The 27556-nt window shown below is 54.3% G+C and overlaps 2 protein-coding genes across 2 annotated transcripts; both read right to left on the reverse strand.

The window, feature by feature from the left end:
- Positions 1 to 1008: 1008 nt before the first annotated feature.
- On the reverse strand, positions 1009 to 11997 carry RASAL3 (RAS protein activator like 3). The gene is made up of 18 exons (XM_049640088.1): positions 11829 to 11997; positions 11365 to 11699; positions 9467 to 9597; positions 9252 to 9330; positions 9081 to 9142; positions 8388 to 8458; positions 7661 to 7787; positions 7481 to 7579; positions 6477 to 7019; positions 5959 to 6103; positions 5560 to 5704; positions 4458 to 4694; positions 4123 to 4324; positions 3906 to 4024; positions 2610 to 3000; positions 2169 to 2323; positions 1577 to 1640; positions 1009 to 1472 (listed from the first exon to the last, which is right to left on the reverse strand). The coding sequence occupies exons 2-18, from the start codon at positions 11684 to 11686 to the stop codon at positions 1329 to 1331; spliced, it is 3036 nt and encodes a 1011-aa protein (XP_049496045.1). The 5' UTR covers positions 11687 to 11699; positions 11829 to 11997; the 3' UTR covers positions 1009 to 1328.
- Positions 11998 to 14458: 2461 nt separating this feature from the next.
- Positions 14459 to 20270, reverse strand: PGLYRP2 (peptidoglycan recognition protein 2). Its single transcript, XM_049640091.1, has 5 exons — positions 20165 to 20270; positions 17677 to 18804; positions 16366 to 16576; positions 15484 to 15781; positions 14459 to 14592 (listed from the first exon to the last, which is right to left on the reverse strand). The coding sequence occupies exons 1-5, from the start codon at positions 20253 to 20255 to the stop codon at positions 14503 to 14505; spliced, it is 1818 nt and encodes a 605-aa protein (XP_049496048.1). The 5' UTR covers positions 20256 to 20270; the 3' UTR covers positions 14459 to 14502.
- Between the last annotated feature and the right edge of the window lie 7286 nt (positions 20271 to 27556).

The following is a 27556-nucleotide window of genomic DNA, read 5'->3' on the forward strand; positions in this document are numbered from 1 at the left end:
CCACACACTCAACCAATCAACCACTCATCTATCCATTCAATCAACTAACCACCTATCCACCCATCCATCTAAACACCCACTCAAACCACCCATTCACTTCCCATCTACCCACTCATCCATCCACCACTCAACCAACATCTGGTCCTGTGAGCCAGCTAGCCACCCACCCAAACCCCCACAACCCATCTGAACACCCACTGAGTCCACCCATCCACATCCCATCTACCTGCTCACCCACCCACCACACAAGTAAATACTTACTTATCCATACAACCAAGCAAGCATCCACCTATCCCTGCACACACCCTTTCACCCAGCCATGCAGGGTGGGTGGGTGGACCAGCCATGCATGGTCCATGCTTGGGCCATGGACCCAAGCCATGTCCATCTTTCAGTTGCACATTTACTTGCCTCCTCCGCTAGAGTGTAAGCTCCATGAGGACAGGAGTCCCATCTGCCTTGTTCATTATTGGTTCCCCACTGTATAGCTCAAGAGTCTCAGGAGACCCCGACAAATATTCATGCAATATATATAACCAGTTACTCAATTAACTCACATATTTATTTTGCACTGTGATCCAGGTCTCTTCTAGGCAGACACACCTATCTGGGCTATCTGCCTACTTACTCACCTACCAGGGCAAATATTCACCAAATGCTAACCTATTTACTTGCCTACTGTCCCATTCACCCTACCTCCCACCCATCCGTTCACCCATGATTCAAATGTCCACTCATTTACCCAACCAACACCCACGGAGCTCAACGGTCTTCACACCTACTCACCCCTTCCTCCATCTGCCTCCCAGACCTATGCTTTCCCTATCATGAGGGAGTTGGTGTGGGACTTGGGGGCCTAGGAAGATGCTATCATCTGGGGACTGGGCTTCATTGAGAAGCAGGTACTGCCTCTAACAATGATGAATACCTTTTATCGAACACCTTAAACTATGGGTCTTCTACTGTGTAAGAAACTTTAGATCCATTTTACAGATGAGGAAATTGAGGTTCTGACAGAGTAAAGGTCTAAGGTCACACAGCTGGTGAGAATCTCCTCATGTATCCCTTCCATGAGACCTCTAATTAGGAGTGAATTTGGGAGACCTGAATGGTGGGAGTGGGGTGCTTTCTGATTGGCAACACTTAGGGGCAAAAAAATCCATCGATTTTCCTGAAATCAAAATTTTACTGGGTAACCTCATAGTGCCAGACTTTTTGGCAGCTAAAGCTCCACTCCCTACTGTAGGCCACTTAGGGCTGGAACAGGGGTCGGACAGGCCTCTGGGACGGCCATCTGCTCCCAGACCACGTGGGGCAGCGTGGACAGCTCAGGTGGTATCTCCGTTGATACACGGTGGTTTGAGGGGGAGGGACTGGCTCCGGGATCCCGGCGTTCTTGAAAGAAGCTGCAGGCTTTGCACCACATTCCTCAGCTGGACCTGAGTACTCTCCATCTCAGCCAGGCGGCGCTCCTGGAGAGGCAGTGGCAGTGGGCTCGGAGCCAGGGGTGGGTCGCACCCCAACCCTGGTTCCCTCACCGCCCACATCTTCCCCGCGGCTGGGGCAAGGGTCTCACCAGACTTTTCAGCCTGTGATCCTCACCGCTTGGACGGCCACTCTCTGGATCCAACTGCGAGGTCCTGTGGGGATCAGGGGCAAGAAGGGAGGGTCAGAGGCTGAGAAACTCCGCTCCAGCTCCGGGTTGGGCAGCCAGGAAATCAGAGGGCGGGGCTTGGTGCGGAGGCGGAGTTTGTCTACACTAGGGGGCGGAGCCTAGATAAAATTGAAGCCCGGGCTGAATCAGAGCCTTGAATGGGTGGGAGGAAAGAACCGAGCAATTCTTGGGGGACGGGGCTTGGACAGTCTGGGTGAAGTGGGGACCGCGATGGAGGTGTGCCCAGATTGAGAAGCCCGGGACCAACCGTTTTGGGAGGGGCTGATTGAGGAGTGGGGCCTAGAGGATAGGACTCGCCAGCGAACTGGGGTGGGAGGAACTAAGAGGGGGGGAGAGACAGGTGTGTTGGGGCGGGGCTGGCAGAGGGGCGTGGCCTGTCAGGAGTGATTTGAGCGGGATTGAGAGGCAGGGCCTGAATGAAAGTGGGGCCACGGCAGATCTGATTACAGCGGGCTGACCCGGGGGCAGAGCTAATGGAGAGGGCGGGGTTCACCCTTGGCGGAGCCTGGAGTCCAGGTCTTGCAGCTGGCCCTGAAGCTGCTCCTGCCTCTCCATCAAAGCCCGGATGTCGGTGCCCAGCGACTCCACGAGGCGGGACAGAGCCTTCTGCTCCTCGCGCAGGGCGGCCACCTCACACTGCAGCTCTAACTGTGGGAAGGGAGCAGCTGTAATCTGACCCGTCGTCCCGCCCCATCTTCTCCCCGAAAAACCCAGACCTCCTTGTCCCTTGCGCTCTGCCTCCTCACTGCCCTGCTCCGTTAGGAAACCTCGCTCAAGTTTTGCAAAGGAGGAAACTGAGGACCTAAGAGGGTTGCAAACTAGCCCCAGGGTCACACAGCGCAGCGAGCTCGGTATTTGAACCCAGACCTGCCTGGCTTCTTGTCTTTCCAGTCCCGTCTTCCCCCCCTGTGCAGAGACCTGAGCTGGACCTCACCTTGCCCACGGGTCGGTGCGTGCCCAGTGCCTGGTCTCTGTCCCGCGGCTGGTCCAGCTGGCGCTGCCACGGCACCGAGGGCTTCCGAGGCAACGATGCTGAGGCCCCGGTCCAGGGCCGGCCGCGGGGAGCGGGCCCCGCGCGTAGCGAGCTTTTGGGTCGTGGCCGTGGCCCTGCAGAGGGGCGGCGAGGAGCGGGGCGGCCCGCAGGGACGCTCTGCGTGCGCTGCACCGGCCGGGGCAGCCTCGGGGGCCGCTCTTCGTCCGGCTGCGGTCGCGCCCAACTCCCTGCGCCGTGAACGCTGCGTAGGGACTGGCTCTTGGAGATGAGCGGGGTGTGCTTGGGGAGATCCCGGGGAGCCAGGAAGCCTGGCTTCTCCCCTGCAGAGAAACTGGGAGGAGAACGGGGGGCGGGGAGCTCAGATCCTTGACTGGCCCCTGAGCTGACCCCAAACCTACCTCTGACCAGAAATGATTCCACTTCTGATCTTTTCTATGCGACCCCGTCGCTGATGGAATCACATTTCCACCTCTGATCTTGCGGACTTCTGACAATACTGTCCTCTCTATGATCTTCGACCTGACTCCAATGAAACTTTTGACTCCTCTCTAGCCTTGTCCCTGACTTTTGACACAAGGTGATTCTTGACCTGACTATCTCTGTAACCTCTGATTTCAATCTGACCCTGGGCTAGACCTCTGCTCACAGGAATATCCCCTTTCTGCCTTACCTGACCCTCCTTTTGTCCCTGACCTCTGACCTGAAGCTGACCCTGTCTGCCTCTGCACAGACCATGGACCCTGACTGTGACCATATGACTTTACGTATAACCCTTGACCCCATTTGACCCTGGGCCTGATGGACTTACCATAAGAACCCCTCCCTGACCCTTGATGGTGCATCTTAACATCAGACCCTGATCTGACCCCTGATTTGATCCCCTCCACAACGTATCACTGAAACCTGACCCTCATCACTGACCACAATATCACTTTCTCTGTCTGACCCCAAATGTGACCTCTCCCTGACCTCTGCAATGACCAATCCCCACCTTGGGCTCCAATTTGACTCAGTACCATACTGTGAGCTTCTCTCTGATCCCTCAGGTGACCCCATCTCCAGCCTCTGACCTTTATGCAACACTGTTTCTGAGACAGAATCCCAACGTGACCCTGTTCCCGACTGCTGACATGATCTTGTCTTCACCTCTGACCCCAGTCTGACCCTGTGCTTGCCTTTGGTTCTGCCTCTGCTCTCACCCATCAGAACTGGACCAGACTTGAGGCAGCAGGTTACCTGCCATGAACTTGGGCTGGGGGTGGTGGGAGACGCATCGGCACAGTCACAGGTACAGGCCGGCCCTCCTCAATGGCTCGCAGGATGGTGGGCAGGGGTTCCAGGCTGTCACGGGTTGCCTAATGAGGCATGGAGGGAGAATGGTAAGCAGCTCTTTAGGGCCGGAGGCCTCTTGCCCCCCTCCCTACCCCACACACACCCTGGGCTCTGGCTATACCTGGTCAAGTTCAGCAAAGATGGTACAGAGCTGGGCGTGCAGGACTGCCAGCTGGAGGGCTAGGTCACTGCTGCCCTGGTAACCACTGGGTGCTGCATCCACATCCACCATGGCCACTTGGTCCAGGAATTGTTGCATGGCTGGCCCATGATCCTCCAGGAAGCTGTTCATGAAGCCCATGTAGGCCTCCTTCTCACCAAACCTGGGTCAAGGGTGGACGGGGTGGATCAAACTAGTCATCTGCCACCCCACTCCCCTGGCATACTGTCAGGGATGTCCCAACCAAGGCCACCCAGCCTCCCAGCTAAGGATGGGGCCAGCCTCCTAGCACCTACGGGGCACTGTTGGCGAGGTTCTGGATGACCTTGGCGATCAGTGTGAGGGCGCGGGCTGGGCCAGGTGCGGGGTGCTCTGGTGCCAGACCAAAGAGGCTGGGTGCCAGGATGGCAGGACACAGGAGCCGCAGGAAGAGAGAGGCACACACCAGTCGGGGGCCCAGTGCCTCAGAGCCACGGGCCTTGCATGCTTCTCTCCAGCCTGAGAACACAGTGCCCAGCTCTGCTGGGAACCAGCTGGGGCAGAAGAGGCGATGGTCAGAGGGGGAAGTAGGCATAAAGGTCATATTCATGTAAAAGTCCTAAGGTCAGACGTCAGGAGTCACCTACATTGTGGGTTCCAGGATTGGAGACACTGGGGATAATAACACTTGGGGTCAGGATTTATGGTGTAAGTATTGTGGTGACCTCTGGAGTCAGTAATCTTGGAGGTGGGGATACAGGTTGACATGGAGATATAGACCATGAGCTTGGGATGTAGCTATAACTGGATAGGAGATTGGGGTGCCAGATTACACTATATAAAGTAGAATGGACTTGAGGTTACAGGGTAACCTAGGTTCAGAAATCACGGTATTGATGTCCCAAGTGACATGGGACTAGACGTATGGGTTCACCTAGGGTCAGAATTCAAGGAACTGGAATCCCAGGTTTTTTGTGATCAGTTGCATGGGATTTGGGGATCAGGGTCATTTAAGGTCAAGGTCATGGGATTGGGGGGTTAGCATCACCTGGAATCAGAGGTCATGATTGAGGTCCTGTGTTAACTGGGGTCAGGTGGCATGGAATTAGGGTATGGGGCCACCTGTAGCTAGAGGATAAGGAATTGGGTCCCAGGTTATTCAGGGTCAGTAACCCCAAGTTGACATGACATTGGGAATGGGTTGTCATATTTAGCAAATACAAGTTCAGGACAAACAGTAAACTTGAATTTCAGATTAAACAATGCATATTTTTTTTAGTAAAAGGATGTCTCAACTGTTGCATCACATTTAACTAGGCATCCCGTATTTTAGCTGGCAACCCCAATTAGGAGTCACGGTTATTAGCACAGTGGATGAGATGTAGGGGTAGGCTCAGGTGCTGGGGCCCTGATTCTTACATGTAGGAGTGGATGATGTTTTGGAAGACTTCCTCACAACTGTTTCGCAGTCTGGCCTGGTGCTGTGGCAGCTCTGGGGGAGGGCACTTGCTGGGGTCCACTTCACAGTCCTCAGTGGAAGCACAGAGACGCCGCACGACCTGCCCTGCAGCACAGCACAGCCAGACAGCGGCCAGGGCCGTGACCACCAGAACCCACCACACTTGGCCTCCAACTCCATGTCCAGCTTCCTCTGGAGACACCTAACATCTTTGGGGGAGCCCCCAGTTGCCTCCAGGATTTCAGCACCCCCAAAGGCACCACCCACTACCAGCATCCAGGTTACCTAGAAGCTCCCAGATCTTCCTTGGGGTTCCCTAGCCTGCCCAGACAGCCTCTGACATCCACTCTCCGACTCACCCAGAGTCTCTTGGAGGTAATCCTGTGCCACCAGCTTCATGTACTCATCGATGGCCTTGGTGGCCAATGTGTTTTCCCGGAACAGCAGCGCCTCACGGCCTCCACTGCGCGCCAGCTCTGCGGTGCCCAGATCTGTCACCAGTGCCTGGGCACAGTGGAGTTCACGTTGCGCGGGTTGCAGACTGAGCCAGGGGGAATACGAGCCCTTGGCCAATCACTCACACCTGGGACACAGGCCCCGCCCCTCATAGGCTGCCGCTCAGGTCCGGTCCTCACTCCTAGGGCTCACGGGGCCGGAACCTCCACCCCTCGCAGCAGAAAATTAAATCTTTCAGCTCAGAGTCTCTGCTCAGGCCCCACCCCTCGCAGCTGAAGCTCAGGTCCCGCCCCTGATGGTGCCCCGCCCCTCGTCTGTGCAACTGGGGTCCTGCGCCACCTGCCCCCCTACACCCTGCTCCCCGGGGCGCGTGATCAGTCAGCCTCGGGTCACTCGCGTCCGCCCCGTCGCAGTGCCGCACCTGCGCCCGGCCGGTGGCCTGCAGCACGCGCACCATGGAAGCCGCCAGCTCCTCCTTGGCCTGGGCAGACAACGCGGGCTCCAGCGCCCCGCAGAGGCGCGCGTAGTGGAAGGTGAGGAACTCCGCCAGCTCCTTGTAGCGCTCCGACGGCAGCACGCGCAGGCGCCGCGCCCGGATCCGCGCCCGCAGCGCTGCGCCTGCTGGCGCCCCGAGCAGCGGGAACCAGCGCTCCAGGCCCGCGGCGGGCGCGCGGGGGACGCCCAGCTCCTCCAGTGCCAGTACCACGCGGCCCAGCGCCGCTCCCCCTGGGCCAGCTCCGCGCAGCCGTAACGACAGGCGACGCGCCGGAGGCAGCGCCTCGAAGTGGAAGCGCTCGGCCCAGAAGAGCTGGCCCGGGCCAGCCCGCGGCGCTGTGCGCGCCAGCAGCGCGCCGTCCAGCCACAGCTCGGCGCGCACGCCTGCTGTCCCCGCCGCCGCTCGGGGCAGCCCTTTTGCCTCGTGCACCCACACGCTCAGCCACGTCTCTTCCCGCTCCAAGTTGTCCTGCGGACGGGAGTGGGTTGGGAGGAGGCGTCGGTGCTCGACGTGGGGACCGTGCCCCCAGGGAGATCGCTGGGCCCTTGGGGGGAGACAGGGCCCACGGCGGTCTCAAGGTGGTTCTGCGAAAGCCCTCCTGCTTTTCTGGGCTCTCGCGGCGAGATCCGGACTCCAGGGTAAGGAGGAGTAGCCGCGGGGTGGGGACTTGGCGTTTGCCTGGTAGGCGGGGCTTTGGGGGCAAATAGGGCCCGGAGTGAATAGAAGGCACGCGATTTTTTTGTGCCAGGAGCTGGTAATGGAAGGAAGCTGGGGAGGGTCTCGGAGTGGTTGCAAAGGTGTTAGCGGGGAGGTGTATCTCAGAGGCCGCGTTAGGGCGCTGGTGAGGGGTTGGGTGGGGGGAAGGGCGGGGCCGTGGCCATGGCCGTGGCCGAGGGCGGGGCCTTCATGTCCCACTAATCTGTACTGACCTGGCTGGGTTGGAAGTGGCGGCGAAGGTCCTCCATCCAGCGGTCTCTCTCAGCGGCGGAGCGACAAGAAAAGCAGCGGCTCCCGCCCGCCCAAGTTACCTGTTGGGGATGAGGATCCAAGGGTTGAGGCCAAGGTGGAACCAAAGGGTCGGGGTCAGAGGGAGAGTTGTCTGCATTTACCTGGAAACAGTGAGGCTCCTCCAGGAGGCTGGGATGCAGGGGCCAGACACGCACATCCCGCTCAGCACCCAAGTCCAGCTCGGAGAGCGTGGCCAGCGATTCCCGAGAGCCCAGAGCACTGGGAGGCCTGAGGAGGGGGCGGTTGGATAAGTGGTCGTACTTCTCTCCTCCCCACCAACCCACCCCCTACAGCCTGAAGGGTGGAGAGAGTCCAGGATGAACTTGAAACGAAATCGGACTTGAACCTAACCTTTTAGGATAAGCTCAACTCCTCATGGTGGCCTGTATGACCTCATATGGTACAGTCCTTGTCACCTTTTGACCTCATGTGCCTCCAATGAATCCCTTTCTCTGAACTCCAGTCATACTAGCCTTGTTTTTGTCACTCCGTCTGGCCCCTTGGCCTTTGCACTCCCTGCTTCCTAGCCTGGAATACTTTTCCTGCCCCTCTTGGCCTGGTTGACTTCCATCCTTCCTTCAGATCTTAGCTCATGTGTCCCTTCCCTGACACTCCCAGACCAGGGTGTTGACTTAGTTCCTGATTGAGAGTTATTGTGTCAAACTCTGCCCCCGCCCCCCTTCTTTCAGTGGCTCCAGCATTGCTCAACATGCGGCCGGACACAGCCGGGGCTGTATCGGGGTTTTGGTGAAGGGGGGGAATGATGCAGGTGGAGGTGGAGGGCGCAGTGTTGAATCCCAGTCCCTCCGGCCCCTCAGAGACACTTACCCATCCCGGGAGGCATTGGCTCCAAGCTCTGACCTGGCCTTTTTCTTCTCTTTCAGCCTCTTGAGCAATCCCTGTGGGAAAGGGGATATCAGGTGGGCAGAACCTTGTTCTCCCTCCTCAGCTTCTTTCCCCCCGGGGTGTCCTGGATGGTCTGCTGGTTTGCAGGGGGGACCACAAGCTCAGGCTGTATTAGCAGTAATAATAAAGGCAAGCAATAGCCCCGCTTTCTAAAGCACCAATCCTGGGGCGCCTGGGTGGCTCAGTCGGTTAAGCGGCCGACTTCAGCTCAGGTCACAATCTCGCGGTCCGTGAGTTCGAGTCCTGCATCATGCTCTGGGCTGTTGGCTCAGAGCCTGGAGCCTGCTTCCGATTCTGTGTCTCCCTCTCTCTCTGCCCCTCCCTCGTTCATGGTCTGTCTCTCTCTGTCTCAAAAATAAATAAATAAATAAATAAATAAAAAGTTAAAAAAAAAAAAAAAGCGCCAATCCTAGGCTATTCTGCATTCTCTACTAACTTCTCATAAACAGCCCTGAGAGGGAGGTTCTCTCATTAGTGCCATTTGACAGATGGGGACACTGAAGCCATAGGTGGTGGGTCAGTGACCTGCCCAAGATCACCCAGTAAGAGTCCCCTTTCATCTCTGAGGCTCTGGGAGTCTTTGCTGTCCCCTCTGCCTCCCACTGGATGCCTCACCCGAACGTTGTGGACCTGGTTGGGGCCAGCAGCCTCTGGCTCGGTCTTTCCGGGGGTCCGATCTGTAGACGGTCAGGGGTGGAAGGTTGGGGGGTGGGATCATCTTGGATTCTGCCCCACCTTGACAGGTTCCCAAATGCCCCAGCCCTCCCCACCTCTGAAACAACTCACCTGGATCCCTGAGGCTCCCCATGGCTACCTGGATGCTGCCCCCAGAGCTAGCACTCCCCAGCCTGGGCCGGCGAGGACCCTGTTCTCCAGAAAAGTGGGTAGTCATAAAGGGGAGCCAGGCAGGCAGACACATTTCCATTACCCTCTCCCGCCACTCTCTTCTGTCTCCTTCCCACCCTCTTCTTCCCTCCCCTTGCTCCTGTGCCCCTTCTCACCTCCTCCTCACTGCCAAGCAGCACCAGCTTCCCATCAAGCAGGGTGAAGGCCCCAATGTTCCAGATGGGTACGTCAGGTGTGGGGGCCTCCGGGATCTGTGGGGCAGGGGTCTCTGGCTCTGGCTCAGGCTCTGGGTAGAGGAGGGGGTGCCGGGGACATAGGAGTCTTTCCCTCTCCATTCATAGAGGCTCATCAGGGGGTTCCCTCCCAAGTATCTCCTCTCCCCCTGGCCCCAGCCCACCCGGCAGCCATGTCAGGCTGTTGTTGGACAAGTTTCCACCCCTCTCTGGACCTTGTCCCTCCAGGCCAGGGGTGGTGGACACATGTACCCTGTACTGTGTTTACTACTCCACACGCCTTCTCTCATTTAATCCTCCAAAAGCCATTCAAAGGGCTATTAGAACCCCCATTTTGCCAAGGAGGAAACTGAAAACCAGAGAGGTTGAGTGACCTCCCCAAGGTCACACAGCTTGTGCGTGGTTGAGCCAGGCTTCGGACACAAGCATTCTCTTAACCAAGACAGCAGGTTGATCTAGGAAGTTAAACAGCAAGCCAGCATCCTTGGTTCCTTACATAAATAACTATTATAAGGTGGAAAGCATTCAACATTTGAGAAAGGAATAGAAAAAAAGATCAGGGAAGGGGGAGGTGGTGGTGCAGTGGGTCAGGAAAAGCCTCCAGAGACAGTAGGTTTTCAGCGGGTCTTGAACAGCAGGTTGGATGTTGACAGAGATGGTGGCAAGATGGGGACAGTGGCAAGAGCAGTTTGAGCAAAGGCTGGGAGATGGCAGATGCCCAGGAAAGGCAAGAAGGGCTCAGAGAGCTCAGAGGCAAGAGGGAAAGGTCCAAGAAGAGATTGGTGCAGAAACTTGGGTGCCAGTTAGAGAGTTGTGGGATTTCATCCTGGGGGTAATGGGGAGCCATGGGTGGCATTTGAGCAGGGGAGAAGCAGAAGCAGTCTTGCTTGTTGGAACTCTCTCTGGATCCTGTGGAGTGGGAGGTTGAAGTGATACATCTGCAAAATGGGCATATGAAAAGAGCTTCCAGGAATAGAAGGGCTGAATTAACCCCCCAGATTACCTGTCACCCTATGGTTTTCCCATCAGGGGAATAAATAGCTCCACTTGTTCGTAGATCACTTAGAACATACCGGGCCCTGGGCTGGTGCTACGTTCATGCTACATTCGTACATACATTCAATCTTCATGGCCTATCCCTTACTCTTCTAGATCCCTCTGTGTAACGGCCCAATCTATCACTTTCTGTTTACTGTCTGTCATGCCCAGTATGAGCTACATGGGGCAGGCAGTTTCATCCGTTTTGTTCACTGCTGCGTCCTTAGTGACTAAATCAAGGCCTGGCATGTAGTAAATGCTTGACAGATCTCTGTTTGAATGCATGAATGAATGGATGAATGAATGAATGAATGAATGTGAATTAAATAAAATATGCTTTAAGGTAGGGATTATGATCCCCACTTAGCTGATGGAGAAGCTGAGGTCCAAGGTGAAGGAACTTAAGATATGGAGGCCAGAGGGCTAGAGAGCAGGAGGCAGCTGAGATGATACCCAGGCAGGAGAGAATGAGCTGGGCTATTGGATATGAGGAGAGACCCACTGGGGCCAAGAGCCATTTGGTATCTGGGCAGGGCTACCCTCAGTGTAGTCCCATTCCCTTCCCCAGGGTGGACCCCCAGCACGCAGGTCCCTGACCACTCCCCCCTACCCCCAGTCCCTGTGTGAGGGGGAAGAGGGAAGAGGGCAGCTGGGCCCCAGCCACTTCCTGTTGGGCTTTTGCACTCCCCACAACTTCCTGTGTCTGTAGGGCTGATGCTCCGGAGGCAGACAAAACCCAAGCATCCGGCCTCCCTCCCAGCCTGGGTGGGGGAGCCATGTACCTGGGGCCTCTGGCTCTGGCTCTGGTTCCAGCGGTGGGCTCTTATGCCTCCCCCAGAGGGTCTTGGATAGCCGGAGGCGGCTTGTGCGTGATTCCTTGGGGGGCGAAGAGAGGACACGACGGAACAGCGAGCGAGAGGCTGGCTGACTGCTGACCACGGGCTCCTGGTGGCTTAGTGCCCTCCCCCAGCCTGCAAGTCGGCCCCAGCGGGACCCTCCAGCTACTTTCTCCCCATCACCCCCTGTGTGCCAGTGGTAGGAGGTTAGCAGGGACGAAGCTGCAGGCTGGGTTTGGGAGGCCTTGCACGGTGATGATGGGTTCATGGCAGGGGTTCTCCTGGGGGACAAGAGGGTGACAGTTCTGCCCAGTGTGTTCCCACATGCTGTCCTCATCTTGGCCCCCTCCCCACTCTCAGCTCTGCCCCCAGGGAACCCCCTTAGTGGCCACACGCACTCCCTCCCTTACCTTGATTTCCCGACCAGCCCCAAAATCGGCAGCCGTCTGCACCCTGCCTGGCTTCCTCCCGCTGAACGCAACTCCACGTGACCCTGTCTGTCCCACCCCACCCCACAGCCAGGCTGGGAGGGCACAGTGGGGGCAGGATGCAGGAGGAGAGGAGGTGAGAGGTGACTGAGTAGGACCCAGAATCTCTCACTGCCTGGGAGGCAGCCTCTCTGAGCCTCAGATACCTTCTCTGCGAAATGGGTACATACTGACCAAGTGCTGGTGAGAATACGGAGCACCTCGAGGTCTCTGCTGGTCAGAGTGTAGATCAATTCACCTAAGGTGGAAAACTGCCACGATCTACTAACATTGACTATACAGCTCTCCTCTGACCCAGCAGTTGCAGTGGGAGGTATACATCCAATAGACCTACCAGTGCTGTCTGTAATAGTCCCAAGCTGGAGGCAACTCAAGTGTCCGTCTACTGGAGAAGGAATAAGTTGTGTCTCTTCCCACAGTGGAATACTATGCAGCAACGAAATGAACAAACTGCTGAATGGTTGAACTTGGATGAATCACAAACAGTGAAGAGTAAATACCGTGTAGTTCCTTTGACATAAAGTTGCAAGGGAGGCAAAACTATGTGCAACAAGTCAGGATTTCGGTCTCCTTGGGAAGAGGGTAGTGGAGCATCTGGGAGTTGATTTTTTTTTTTCCCTAATTGAGGTGAAGGTCACATAAGAAATTTAACGTGTCCCATTTCTCGAACTGGGTGCTGGTGACACTGTGTGTGTTCTGTTTTGAAAATTTATTGAGCTGTACATTTCGGTGCACTTCCCCGTATCTCTGTTATACCTCGGTGAGTGTTTACTTGTAAAAAGAGGTGAGCAAGTGCTGTTCTGAGAAATAAATGAGTCAGCATGAGAGTCCGTCGAATCCTGGCCCAGGAGTGGGCTCCAGTGCCAGCTGGTCCTCTCACTGTGTGACCTCCAGCAAGTCACTTCCTCTCTGAGCCTCGGTTTCCTTATTTGTACAACAAGACGATAGCATTGGTTACAGAAGGTTCATAACGGGAGCCTTGGCTTATTCATTTATTCAATAAATGCTTCCTGAATGCCTACGTAATATGTACTAGGTGCGGGAGAAGCCACGGGGAACAAAACGGATTTGGTTCTTGCCCTCCTGGAGCTCACAGTCCCATGAGGAAAACAGATCCTGAATATAAACGCCAGACATTTCTAGCTGGTGGGTAGGAATTGGAGGAAAATAGACTGGAGTAGAGGCTGAGCAGAAGTGAAAAAATCCAGGAGGACCTCCCTGAAGAGGTGACACTTGGGACCCAAGGCATAAGGAGCTGACCATGGGAAGGGCATGCCAGGTAGAAGGAAGAGTTTGTGCAAAGGCAAGGGTGACCAGAATCCACAGGATGGGGTGGGTAGGATCACATTCATGGACACGTGGCCTGGGCAGGTGTCCAGGACCCCCACTCATAGAAAGGCTTCAGACTACATTTAATGCTTTGCTGTCACTGTCTTGAAGTTCCCGCTTTAAAACAAATGTTTTTTGAGGCGCCTGGGTGGCTTGGTCGGTTAAGCGTCCGACTTCGGCTCAGGTCATGATCTCACAATCCGTGAGTTCGAGCCCCGCGTCGGGCTCTGTGCTGACTGCTCAGAGCCTGGAGCCTGTTTCAGATTCTGTGTCTCCCTCTCACTGTGACCCTCCCCCGTTCAGCTCTATCTCTCTCTGTCTCAAAAATAAATAAACGTTAAAAAAAAGTTAAAAAAATGTATTTTTATTTACTTAGAGAGAGAGAGAGAGAGAGAGAGAGAATCCCAATCAGTCTCCACACTGTCAGCATGGAGCCTGATGCGGGGCTCGAACCCACCAACTGCGAGACCATGACCTGAGCCGAAGCCAAGAGTTGGATGCCCAACCCACTGAGCCACCCAGGCACCCAGAAGTTCCTGCTTTTTGGACAGAGGGCTCTGCATTTTCATTTTGCCCTGTGCCTCACAAATTCTGTAACCCATCCCAAGGTGCAGGATCTTCCATGAGGGCCAAAGACCCTTTTCCTGGAGCTGGACATGTGCACAGAGGTGTATACACCTTAGGTATGTCCACCTCATTCTTACTGCATTCAATCCAGTCACTGTGCACACACGCAGAGTTTCCCCGTGTTCTGATGTGTCCCTGAGTCTTTCCCACTTCACTGAATACTGATCCACTCCCAACTGCCTGCATTTTTGCTGGAGATCTTTCTCTGATGTATGGCGCCCACTCTCCCTCTCTACGCAACAAGCAGCCCCAAAGTGCCAGAGAATTAATACCTCCCCAAGATTAGCCCTTAGCCAACGACTATGAAGTCTGGAGAATCAACACCCAGCTCCCTTGCCTCTTGAGTGGGACAACTCTGAGGGGCGTGTCTTACACTGTCCCCCAGAGGTCCCTGGTGGGATTGAGCTGCGTGTCCCCGCAACACCAACTTGCTTGATAATGCACCCTTTCCTGGACGCCTTCCCGTCCCTACCTCTCTTCCTGCATCCCCAACTGATATGTCCTAGGATCACCTTCACCTCCCAAGCAAACTACTTGGTTGGCATTCTTGTCTCTGGCCTGCTTCTAGGCAAACGCAAATTAAAACAATGTGTGCAAACACGGATGGTGCACAGACACGGGCTTTCTTTCCACTGTCTCTTTATTGGAGGTCTGAGGCTGGCAGGATCATTGCAGGTGGCTTCCTTCCGGATCTTCTAGAAGCCCTCCTGGCTGTTCTGGGTTTCACATTCTAGAAAATAGAGGGCAGTGTGAGGCTTGGGGAGTGGGGGAGGTGGGCCTGCCCCCATCATGGTGGGACCCTGGATAGGGAAGAGGACAGAAGCCCAAAGTGAGGGGGTGAGTATGATGTAGACTGCGAGCCAGCTTAACGAAATAGGGTTAAGGATGAGATTGTGCAGGTGTGAATATAGAGGTGTTTAGGTGATCGAGGGCAGGGGGTAGGTGGGATCATTAGGCCAAGGCTGTGCTGGCTGTACATGGATTGCTCCAGCATAAGAGCTGCCATCAGGGGTCAAGGAAGCTGGGGCGAGCAAGCATCCTTAGGGCTGAGATTGGGCAGAGGATGGCAGCACAGTTAGAAGCTGGCTAGAGGTTGTGCAGGCAAAGGGGTTTTCTGTAGAGGGTCACAGGCTAAGTTAGTGTTGTGTAGACCGAGGGCCTTTTGGGTAAGGGATGGGGTGAGGCCAAGTTTGGGTAGTCTGGGTGAGGGTGTACAGGCAGAAGAGGTAACTTGGGTATAAGTTATGCAGGCCAGGCTGAGGTTGTTTGGGCAGAAAGGCTGTGTAGGGTTGGAGTCCATGCCTTGGTTGGGAGGGCAGAGGTGTTGGGGCTGGGCAAAGGACAAGCTGGCTCGGTCGGGGCTCAGCTGACGTTGTGCAAGCAGAGGACAGTGAGTAGGAGCTGTTGTAAGCAGAAGGACTGAAGTCTGGGCCTAGGTTGCCGGAATAGATGGACTGCGAAGGGGCCCAGGAGCCTGGCTGAGGCTGTATGGGCATAGGGGTTGCAGTAAGGAGTCAGGGGCCTGCTGAGGTTGGGCGGGCAGACGGGGGTCAGGGGTGAGCTCTGGGCTTGTGCGGAAAGCTGGGCCGCAGGCTCAGGTAGTGTGGGGTCTTGTACTCACCGCAGCGAAGCGCGGCCAGGTGCGCAGCAGGTCGAAGAGCGCGTCCCCAGGACAGTCAGTGCGCACGAGCTGGCGGTGGCCAAGCATCTGGTAGTCTGGCCGCAGGAGGCCAGCGCGCACTGCGCAGCCGGGGAGCACGTCCTGCACGATGTGAAGCGCAGCCTTCGCCGGCAGCTCCGCGGTGTAGTTGCCCACGAAGGCCACGCCGAAGCCGCGGGAGTTGTGGCCGCGTGTGTGCGCGCCCACCCAGTGCCAGCCGCGGCCCTCATACACGTAGCCGTCTGAGCCTACCACGAAACTGTAGAGGGGAGGGGGAAGCAGGCACTAGGCTGCATGAGGGACGCCCTGCCTTTCAGCCGGCCCCCTACCCCAATTCTGCACCCGAACCAAGGGCCACCTCCACGCCAAGTCCCCCCCACTCCTCCCCGGTCGCTCTGGCTCTACCCCGTCCATCCTCTCACCTCTCCCCACGTGCCACCGCAGAAACGGTTCCGTTTTTCTGGATCTGCCCCTCAGCATTGGCCGCGTCCCTTTCTACCCAGCCCCCTCCACATTGTCTCAAGTACAGCTCCTGCCCAATCCAGAGCTCTTTTCTGTCCTAGGTCATATTCCCTCACTGCCCTGTCCCAGACCCAGCTCTTTCCACTGCTCTTTTCTTAGCTCCTACACCAGACCCAAGAATCCCGCCGTTTTGAGGTATTTCTGGTCCCGGTTAAGGCCCAGACCTGAGTCAAGGCCACCGCCCCTCCACCTTGGCTCCACCCACCCCCAAAAAGCCTCCTCTCGCCCGGCGGCTCGGGTCCAAACCCCGCCCCCTGGGTCAGGCTCCGCCCACCCCAGGCTCCACCCTGAAAGGTTAGCGCTCGGCCGGGCTCGGTTTACCTGTAGCCAATGTCGTCCCAACCCCGAGTATCTTGGTGGAAGCTTTGCATCGAGCGCATGTCGGCGGCGCAGTGCGCGAAATCCGTGCAGGGTGGCGCCGGCACGTACGTGTGATGTACGTACAAGAACCCGAGGGGCAGCTGCAGCGGCGTCGGGAGGCCCCGATATGGTGCTGCGCCCCAGCGGCAACGGGGGTGGATGGCCGGGCACCCTGCGGAGAAGGGAGTCCAGGGCTGGGGTCAGCCAGCGTTTCTCTGCTTGCCGCCCGCATCCTCGGTAAAGCGCACGTGTGGACCAGTCCTCCAGCCTCCCTCCAGATCTGAGGACATTTCCCCCGGCCGCCATGGGGATCTAACTTAACCAAATTTGACAGCGTCGCAGTCCTGTTGGAATATCTGCTATGACTCCCATCACCTTGAGGATAAACCCCAAGAATTTAAGCTCTTGTTTTAAGGCCCGCTACAGTCCAGGACTCAGCACTCTCCAGCTGGCTCTGCTCTGATTTCTAGAGAGGGTCAGCTACGCTGAGAAAAGGGGGATCTCAGCCCCCGTTTATTGCCCTCTAATTGTGTAAAGCTACTTGCTTTACACGCTTCATCTTTCTTAAATCACCCAGAACATCCAAGAGGAAGCAATGATTTTCACTGAAGAAGGAGAGGTTCAGAGAAGTGAAGCAACTTCCCTAAAGATGCACAGGAGTAACTGGCTGAACTTCCATTTGAACCTCTGTGCCTTTGCATGTGCTGAGCCCACCTCCTAGAATGCCCTCTCTCTACCTGTCCCCCGCCTTTTTTTTTTTTTTTTTTTTGGTCGGATGAACTTTTTTTTTTTTTTTTAACATTTATTTCTTTTTGAGACAGGGAGAGACAGAGCATGAACAGGGGAGGGTCAGAGAAAGAGGGAGACACAGAATCTGAAACAGGCTCCAGGTTCTGAGCTGTCAGCCCAGAGCCCGACGCGGGGCTCGAACCCACGGACCGCGAGATCATGACCTGAGCCCAAGTCGGCCGCCCAACCGACTGAGCCACCCAGGCGCCCCATTGGTCGGATGAACTTTTACTCAGCCTTTAAGACCCAAATCTAGCCTTTCTTTACCTATGCGGCCCTGCCCACACCGCCCCCCCCCCCCCCCCCCCCCCCCCCCCCACGCTCCGCCTGGACCCTTATTTCTCCCTCTGGAATCCCCCAAGCCTAGGGGCTGTTAAATTTAGTTAAATTAGATCCCCCTGGCCACATGAGGCTAAGAGTGTAGCATCTGTGAGATGGGGGGGAGGGGGGCAGGGAATCACAGGGGATGAGGGCTGTTCTCACCCAGGAAGGCCTCAGTGAATTCCTTGGTAGCGTTGGTTGCTACCTGTGCCAGCTGTTCTTGGCTCATGCCCTGCAGTTGAGGGTGTTTTGGCTCCAGCTTCTGTAGCAGGATGAGGGCCCCCCACACCTGCTGGGTCAATGTAGGGGCTGAAGTCAGAGCAGCTCCGTTCTGCCGTCGGAGGTTGCTGCAAAGTCCTGGATTTCCAGCCACCCCAGCACCATAGTATTGGCTCAGTAGGTGGCTGAGAGGTAGCCGGGGCTCAGGAGTTCGGCTTAGATAATCTCCTAGGAGGGCCCCGTCCAGGGCACCGTTGAGGAAGGCCATGGTGACTGGCGATGCCTTGGAGTCTAAGAGTGTGAAGGTCCGGGGGGCAGATAGCTGGTCCCAGCAACCGTCGGTTCCCAGGCCTGAATGACTCCAGGTCTGAGGGCCCTGGAGGAAGGCCAGACCCAGGTCTCTGGCCAGGGTGACCACCAGGAGGCTGTCCACCGTGGTCGGGGACTTGAATTTGGTACCTGGCGAGGGAGCTTGGACATCCGGAGAGGTGACGGGGACATCTGGAGAGCCAGGTCTAACACCTGGAGAGGTGGGTTTGACATCTAGATCTGCGGCTCTCACATTTGAATACATGGCTCCGACATCTGCAGAGATGACATCTGGAAGGGCATCCCTGAACCCTGGAGATGGGGCTCTTACATCGGGAACCGTGGCTTCAGTGTCTGCAAAGGTGGCTCCAGCATCCAGAGGGCTGGCCGTGCTGTCCAAGGGCAGGTTTACAACCCTGTACCCCTGCAGCCCTGCCTCCAGCCCCGCCAGAAGAGGCTCCACTGCCACCGTTGAGCCATCGGGTGCCAGCACAACTCCATATTCCTGCCCGGCCCGAACACCATGTTGGACCACGTCCTTGGTTAGACCTCGAAGCTCTGGGCTCAGTTGGTGGGGATCCAGCCTGGTGGCCTTGAGACTCCGCCCCTCCAGCAGGAAGTGATGGACAAGATCGCGGGGACCCGACTCCTGGGCTAACAGCAGCCATGCAGAAGCAGTGTGCCTGGCCTTGGTGGCTGGTACCTTCTGCTCGAGCTCAGCCAGGGCCTGGATGACAGAGTCCATGAGCAGGGGCAGGGTTGCTGCAGGAGGACAGACAACATTAGCCCAGTGGCCCAGCACCTCCCCTGTTCCTCCCCCTGCTGCTTTCACATTTTCTCAATGCCCCCAGCTCTTCACTGGACAACCCTGTGACCCCCAACACCATCCTTGTGTAGATGAGGAAATTGAGGCACAGATAGCCAGTTAAGGAGCTTAGATGATCAGTGAGCACTGGGGAGCCATGTTCATGAGTAGAAGTTCATGTTCATGTTCATGAGCAGGAGAGAGACAGGGCCTGGTTGGTATTCTAAGGCTGCTCCTTTGGCTACCATGTGGAGAATGGATTTGGGGGAGGCTAGAGAAGGGAGAGGGGAGACAGTGTGGAGGTAAGTGATGAAGGTAGCGAAAGCCAGGGTAGTGTCAGTGGGATGGACAAAAATGGGCAGAGCTCCCAGATGCTTTGAGGGGAAAATGGAATTTTTCTTTTCTTTTAATTTTTAATGTTTTATTTTTTATTTCTGAGAGAGAGAGAGAGAGAGAGAGAGAGAGAGAGCAGGTGAGGGGCAGAGAGAGAGGGAGACACAGAATCTGAAGCAGGCTCCAGGCTCTGAGCTGTCAGCACAGAGCCTGACGTGGGGCTCGAACTCACGAACCGTGAGATCATGACCTGAGCCGAAGCCAGACGCTTAACCGACTGAGCCAACGAGGTGCCCCCAAATGGAGGTTTTAATGGCTTGGAGTTTGGGGGATTTTAGAGGGATAGGTGTCTCTAAGGATGGCCAGGGAGGGGAGAGTGGGCCTGTGCCCTGTGAAGGAAGTGTCAAGTGCCTGACCCCGGAACTGAGGAATGCTGGGCTCGAGCTGAATGGGATGTTGAATGACAGCTAATGTTCATTAAACATTTACTATGTGCCAGGCACCATTCTAGGTGACCTAACCCATTTAATCTTCACAATGACCCTGTGAGCACAGAGAGGCTAAATCGTCTGCCTAGAATCACACAGCTAGGAAGTGACAGAGGCAGGATGTGAACCCAGGAAGTTTTAATCCCTACACTCTTTCTAGAATCCAGGTTCTTCTCCAGACAGTCTCTTCTTTTTGCCTAAAACACCCGTTCCTGCTTCCCCACCAAGTGATTTTTTTTTTCCTTCTTTTTATCTTAAATCTATGTCCCCTCCTCCAGGAAACTTTCCTGATTTTTGCTCTTCTGGCTCCAAGTCCTTCCCCCAGCTCCTGAGTCCTGACCCTTTGGGGCTGGCAGCATCTGGAGACTGGAGGTTCCTTGAGACTGGGGCCTCCTGGGGTCTCCAACCTCACCCTGTACAGGGCTGGACACAGAGAGGGCACAATACACTTTTGCAGAATTGAGTCCCAGCCCCAGGTCTCTGCCTTCTGACCCACCTGTCCCGGGCTCCGGCCGCAGCAGCAATCCAAACAGGACCCAGAGGACACCCTGGGCCACCATTGTGGGGTTCCAGCTTCTGAGGGACATATCCAGTTGACCTCAGCGGAGATGCTGGCAGAACTGGAAGAGAGAATTGACTGGTGCCTTTGGCTACTGTCAAAGTCCAGTGGTGAATGACACAGCTGCCCCTTGCAGAGCTGTGGGCGGGAGGTAGCAGGAGCATGGGGACAGAGTGCCCTGGGTCAAGGTTGTCTGGTTTCAGGGACTCCCCCATCCTATCCTGTCCCTCCCAGGCTGAGGTCCAGGGTCAGCAAGCCAGACCCATCCCAGGAGGGGCCCGGAGGCCAAGTAGTTTAGACTCCAACAAACTTCCCATTCCCAAGAGAGGCAGACTGAGGCCGGTCCAGCAAACCCTAACCCCTTCCTATAATTATTGTTCTGGAGCTGCAGCTGGCCACCGGAGGGGACTCTCAGGTGTCTGCCCAACTGGTAAGACCGGCTGTGCTGGGGGAAGGGAGAGTAGGAAAAACCCAGGGTTGATAAGGCCTCCTGTGTTCTTCGCTGCCAGCACCTCAGGTTCAGGCAGAAGATGGGCACAGGGGCTGGGGATTGTTTTTGCCGAGGCTTGCGCTGAGCCCATGGGATCAGGAGGTGTCACCTCTTATCCAGTTCCAAGTCCTGATCCCAAGCAATCAGAGGCAGCTGAGAGCAGGGATTGGGCCAGAGCATTCAGGACCCTGGCTTTGTCCCAGGAGCTGGCTTCTGGGCTCGCCTGGGTTGACAGAGAGGGGCCCTCCTCTTTCCTGGTGCGGTGCTGTGGCTGAGTCCTGCAGAAATGAACCCGCCTCCCCTTTATTCCAGTTTCAGGTGGGATGGGCTCCAAGTGGTTGGGGCTGCTTCACTGTGGGCCTCCCACCCTGAAACCAACCTGGGGAGTTTCCAGGAGACCCACCAGGCTGGGGACTCAGCATGGGGCAGGCCCTGGGCGGGCCTGGGAATGCCCAGGCTGAGCCAGGCCTGGGATTTCCCAGGAGGGGGTGAGGGGAGGAGGGGCGGTGGGTTGAGGGGCTTTGGCAGATACAGTGTCCTCTCTTTGGGCACCCAGCATCACACATGGGGGCTCAGGGAGTAGGGTGCTAGGGAGGGGAGTTAATGGAGGCCCCTCTCCAAGAGATTCCAAGCAAATCTCTGCCTTTGAGTCCCAGTTTCAAAGGATTTGGGGATAAGGGGGCTCTGCCTGGTAGAACCATGTGTAGGATTTGGACTGTGGGTCCATCTGGTGGGAGGACTGATGAGGAGAGTGAGGCATTCACCTAGGGTGCAAAATTCAAAGGTGTTGCTGAAAATCTGAGATCAAGTTAATATTTTAACGCAATATTTTATTTTATTATTTTTTAAATTAAGGTTTTAAAATATTTATTTATTTTTGAGAAAGGGAGAGAGACAGAGCAAGGGAGGGACAGAGTGAGAGGGAGACACAGAATCTGAAGTAGGTTCTGAGCTATCAGCACAGAGCCCGATGTGGGGCTCAAACTCATGAATCACGAGATCATGACCTGAGCCGAAGTTGGACACTTAACAGACTGAGCCACCAGGCGCCCCATTTATTTATTTTTTAATTTATTTTTATTATTATTTTGTCATGTTTTATTTATTTTTGAGGGAGAGTGCGAGCGGGAGACGGGCAGAGAGCCGGGGGGACAGAGGATCCTAAGTAGTTTCTGTGCTGATAGCAGTGAGCCTGATGCGGGGGTCGCTGCTCACCAACCGTGAGATCATGACCTGAGCCGAAATCAGGAGTTGGATGCTTAACTGACTGAGCCACCCGGGTACCCCTGAAATATTTTATTTTTATTTTTATTTTTTCATGCCCAGTGCGAAGCCCAACATGAGCTTCTCGTGACCCTGAGATTAAGACTTGAGCTGAAAAAGAAAAAAAAGAGACTTGAGCTGAGATCAAGAGTAGGACATTTAACCTACTGAGCCACGCAAGGTGCCCCTTAATGCAATATTTTAAAAGACAAAAATGAATGCAAAAAGTCTATGATAAACAAATACCAGCTTTTTTTTCCTTAAGTTTGTTTATTTACTTTTTGAGATGGAGAGAAAGCATGAGTGGGGCAGGGGCAGAGAGAGAGAAAGAGAGAGACAGGGGATCCCAAGCAGGCTCCACGCTGTCAGAGTGGAGCCTGATATGGGGCTCAAACTCATGAACCAGGAGATCATGACCTGAGCTGAAGTTGGCTGCTTGACTGACTGAGCCACCCAGGCGCCCCATGTGTCCGTCAGGGGGAAGCCTTCAGAATGTTGAGGGGTGGCCGAGGAGATCCCCACCTTGTGTCCACCTGGTCTGGAAATGCCCTTGACCTTGGGTTCATCCCTCTGAGCCTCCCATCGATTGCAGTCATGGGGGACCCTTGCCGGTCGTATCTCACCATCCATTTACGCACGTTTTACCCAGCAGGACATGAGCTCAGAGACTTGCTCAAGGTCATGTAGCTGGAACCTGGGGAGGGCTCCAAGCGCAAAACACGTTTCCACTCTCCTGTGGCTGGGTCAGGGTCAGGGTCAGAGTAGTTCATACTGGGGAAGTGTTTGCAGAGTTGCTGTAGAGTGACTTCACACCCAGGAGTTCATGGGCCAGCCAGTCAGATAGCCTTGATCTCCTTTTGAAGCTTGGAATTGGTGGCAGGGACCTGGGGAGCGGAGTATGCCATGGCCGACCAATATTTCCCTCAGAGTGCGTCTGGGGTTTGTGTCCTGGGGTAGGACCCTTCCTCCAGGGAGCCTCCCTGATTTACCCCTGCCTCCCCCTCCTTCCCCATCCTGGCTCCCTAGCCTGGGGTTCCTCCCTTTGACTCAGACTCATCCATATAGGGCCACGAGTTTCTCTATCCGGTTCCTCCTCCCCCCACTAGGAGAGGCTGAGTCCTCTTAGGGTGCCCAGAAGTGCCCAGCACAGGCCACGGGCCAGGTGGGTGGCAGGGCGGGATTGCTGAGTGCACAAAAGGCCTGACTGAGGATGTGGGGTCAGTTTGGGATGGGGCTTTGAAATACGGGCACACACACACACACACACACACACACACACACACACACATGCAGGCACCCACGCACCTGGCCTGGGCTGGGCCTGGGAGGGACGAATCACCACTCCCCACCCCTGCTTCCCTTACACCTCATGAGGACCGCCTGCCAGGGTAGGTGAAGGCCCATCCAGGCCGCAGACAGACCAGTAGTCTCATGAAGTGAAGGGTGGGATCATGGCCAGAGGCTAGAGGGAGAGGAGCTCGGGGCAAGACTGGGCCTGGGGCCAACATCAGGGTTAAGAATGTTCATTTTGGTGGCAGAATAGTCACGAAGACCCTGGTTAATAATAATAATAATAATAATAATAATAATAACTGCTGTGTGTGGGGTTTGAAGCTAAGATTTTATATGCCTGTGGTTTTTTATTCAGCTCTGAGTTTTGTTAAGAGAAAGCAGGAGTTAGGAAACTATAGCCTGTGGACTAGCTGTTTTGTAGGTGATGTGTTTTTTTTTGTTGTTGTTGTTGTTTTGTTTTGTTTTGATTTGCTTTTGGGTTTTTTTTTCTTTTTTTCAAGAAGAAAGTCACCTCGTATAAAATGAACTGTTTGAAAGTGTATTGTTCAGGGGCGCCTTGGGTGGCTCAGTCGGTTTTCGTCAGACTCTTGATCTTGGCTTAGGTCAGGATCTTGCGGTTCGTGAGTTCGAGCCCTGCATTGGGCTCTCTGACAGTGCGGAGCCTGCTTGGGATTCTTCCTCTCTTGCCCCTCCCCTGCTCGTGCCCTCTCTCTCTCTCTGTCTCTCTCTCAAAGTAAATAAACTTAAAAAAATGTATAATTCAGTGGCATTTAGTACTTCATAATATTGTGCAACCATCATCTCTGTCTGTTCCAGAACATCTCCAGCTCCCTGAAGTAAAAACCCTGCACCCAGAGCAGTCACACTCATTATCCTCCAGCCTCTGGGAACCACTGACCTGTTTTCTGTTTCTGTCTGTTGCCTGTTCTGGATGTTTCACACACATGGGATCAGACACTATGTGACTTTTTTGTGTCTGGCTGTTTTGTTGTTGTTGTTGTTGTTGTTGTTGTTATTTGTTTCTTTTGTTTTGTTCTTGTTTTTTACTCAGGATAATGTTTTTGAGGTTCATCTGTGTTGTGGCATGAATCCGTGCATTTTATCACACATCATTCCTTTTTTTTTAAGGCCGAATAATATTCTGTCATATGGATGTGCCACGATTTGTTTATGTTAATAAATAAACACATTTATGTAGAGAAATTACTGGACGACATCCTTCCCCATTCATTTACATACTGTCTCTGACCGTTTTCACGCTCTATGGGCAGAGTTGAATCATAGCGGCAGAGACCATCTGGGCTACAAAACCGAAATACTGACTAGTTCGTTTCCCCCTCCCCCCAGCTTTATTGAGGTATAATCGACATACAGCATTGTGTAAGATTTAGGTGTGCAACATGGTGTTTTGATATAGGTATGTTGCAAAATGTTTACCACAATAAGGCTAGTTAACACATCCCATCACCTCACGTAGTTATCTTTTTGTGTGTGTGTTGGGGGGGGTGAGAACTTTTAACTTTTAAGATCTTCGTTCTTAGAAACTTTCAGTTGTACAATAGAGTGCTGCTAACTAGAGTCACCATTGCTGTCCTTTAGATCCTCAGACCTTATTTGTCTTAACACTAGAAGTTTGTACCCTTTGACCAGTGTCTCCCCATTTTCCCCATCCTCAACTCCTGGCAACTGCCAGGCTCCTTCTCCTTCTCTGCGTTCATTTTATTTGTTTCATAGATTCCACCTACAAGTGAGACCACACAGTATTTGTCTTTGTCTGTGGCCTATTTCCCTTGCATAATGCCCTTAACTTCCACTCATGGTGTTTCCGGGTTTCCTTTTATATATATATATATATATATATATATATATATATATATATATATTTTTTTATTTATTTATTTTTGAGAGGCGGGGAGGGGCAGAGAAAGAAGGAGACACAGGAGTCAAAGCAGGCTCCATGCTGACAGCAGAGAGCTCAGTGTGGGGCTCAAACTCACGAACTGTGACATCATGACCTGAGCAGAAGTCGGACGCTCAACTGACAGAGCCACCCAGTCACCCCTTCTCCTCCTCCTCCTCTTCCTCCTCCTCCTTCTTCTCCTTCTCCTTCTTCTCCTTCTCCTTCTCCTTCTTCTCCTTCTCCTTCTTCTCCTCCTTCTCCTTCTCCTTCTCCTCCTCCTCTTCCTCCTCCTCCTCCTCCTCCTCCTCCTTCTCCTCCTCCTCCTTCTCCTCCTTCTCCTTCTCCTCCTCCTCCTTCTCCTCCTCCTCCTCCTCCTCCTCCTTCTTCTTCTTCTCCTCCTTCTCCTTCTCCTCCTTCTCCTCCTCCTCCTCCTCCTCCTCCTCCTCCTCCTTCTCCTTCTCCTCCTTCTCCTTCTCCTCCTTCTCCTTCTTCTTCTTTTATGAATGAATAATACTCCATTGTATATAGACGTCACCTCATCTGTTCATTCACTGAGGGATTCTTAGGTTGTCTCCACGTCTTGGCCATTGTGAATAATACTGCAATGATTATGATGAGGGTGCCGATGTCTCTTCGATGGTGATTTCGTTTCCCTCAGATACATGTGAACTTTTTTAAAAAGATTTTTAAAAACTATTTATTTATTGGAAGGGCGCAAGTGAGGGAGGGGCAGAGAAAAGGGGACAGAGGATCTGAAGTGGGCTCTGCACTGACTTGCTCTCAGCAGCGAGCCCGATGTGGGGCTCGAACTCACAAACCATGAGATCACAACCTGAGCTGAAGTCGGTGCTTAAGTGACTGCACCACCCAGGCGCCCCTGTGAACTTTCAACAACCCAGGTTCAAATGCTCACTCTGCTGCCTACCAGCTGAAGCAAAGTGGCTTAATCTCTAGCCCTCGTTTTGTCTATCTCTGAAATGGGAGAATAGTACCAACCTCATAACGTTGGTGTGAGAGTTAAATGAGTTGGTCCCAAGTGCATAGGGCCATGCTTGCATGTGGAAAGCATTCAGTGAGTAGAGTTGTTTCTGCCCACCCACCCACCGGCCCCAGCTTCCCCAGCAGAGGCTGAGCCCACAGCATCGTCTGTTATGGCCGGAGTCCTGCTTCCTGTATGAGTCTGGACTCCAAGCCATGTCTTATTTTTGCATCTGGGGCACTTGTCCAAGCCAAGGCTTCCCTGCTGACCTTCCCCCCTCCGTCCCCAGCAGCCAGCTGGGCCTTAGGGCTGGGCCTTCAGCCAGCCTGGAACCACAGCCAAGTCACTGAAGCCAGGCAGGCTAGCCCCAGAATTGGTCAGACCCAATTTGCCAAAGAGAAGCAGCAAGTTGTGGTGTGAGCCAGAGACCTCACGGCTTCCAGGCAGGGCGATTCCACAGTCCCTGGCCGGCAGAAGTCACTCTAGTTGCATCTTTCTAGGAGACTAGAGGTGAGATTTAATCTCTCAACACCTGGTCCTGGAACTGGAGAGGAGGGAGTTTTGTAACTGAGGACATGGGATGTTATAGCGACATCTTGAGCTCAGCCCTCGGCGGTATGCTAGAGGCCGAGAATGAGTGTGGGGTAACCGGGGCCAGATGTTGGTACATCCTAGGAGCACCTCCAGGTCCTAGCTGTCCTCCCTGCTTTGAGAGGATGACATGGGGCAAAGGGCTTTAAACATTATTTTCTAAACAGAAAATTTCAGAAGTAGAGACGATTACATCATGATTCCCCTTATGTATCCATCATCCAGCTGACACGTGTCAACTCATGAGCTATCGTATTTCTTCCATAACTGCCACCCTCTGTCTCTCTTCTGTGATGTCCTCTGCCTTTGGTGATCATTGCCTAGACCCATTAATTCATTAGCAGCTACAACAGAGTGACATTGGGATGACTTACTCCTTCATTTATTAGCTGGAATACATCTGGAAAGAGAAATGTCCTCTCATCTACCATATGGTTACCCAGTGGTACAATTCACATGGAAAGACCAGATCAATGCTTGATATCTTGCTTTCTCTGGGTTTCAAAGTAATTACTGGTCTCCTTATCATCATCCAAAGGTAAATGAGATTTCCCACTCCTCTCATATTTTTACAAATTTGTGGATTTAAACTATTGAAATGTGCCAATATATTGGGTTTTTTTAATCATTACTGATAACCAAGTTATTATCCCCTCTTTGGCCGGTGGGAGCCTCTTCATTTTGACTCCCAAGTTCTTTTGACAGGCCTCTTTCTTGCTTTATGAGGTAGCAAGATAGTCCAGAAACATCTTGTAGATTTCCTGCCACAGGCCTGGGAATCAACCATTTTCCCAGAGAGCCCTTGTTCCTCTG

This window comes from Panthera uncia, chromosome A2 (assembly GCF_023721935.1).
Source record: "Panthera uncia isolate 11264 chromosome A2, Puncia_PCG_1.0, whole genome shotgun sequence".
NCBI lineage: Eukaryota > Metazoa > Chordata > Mammalia > Carnivora > Felidae > Panthera > Panthera uncia.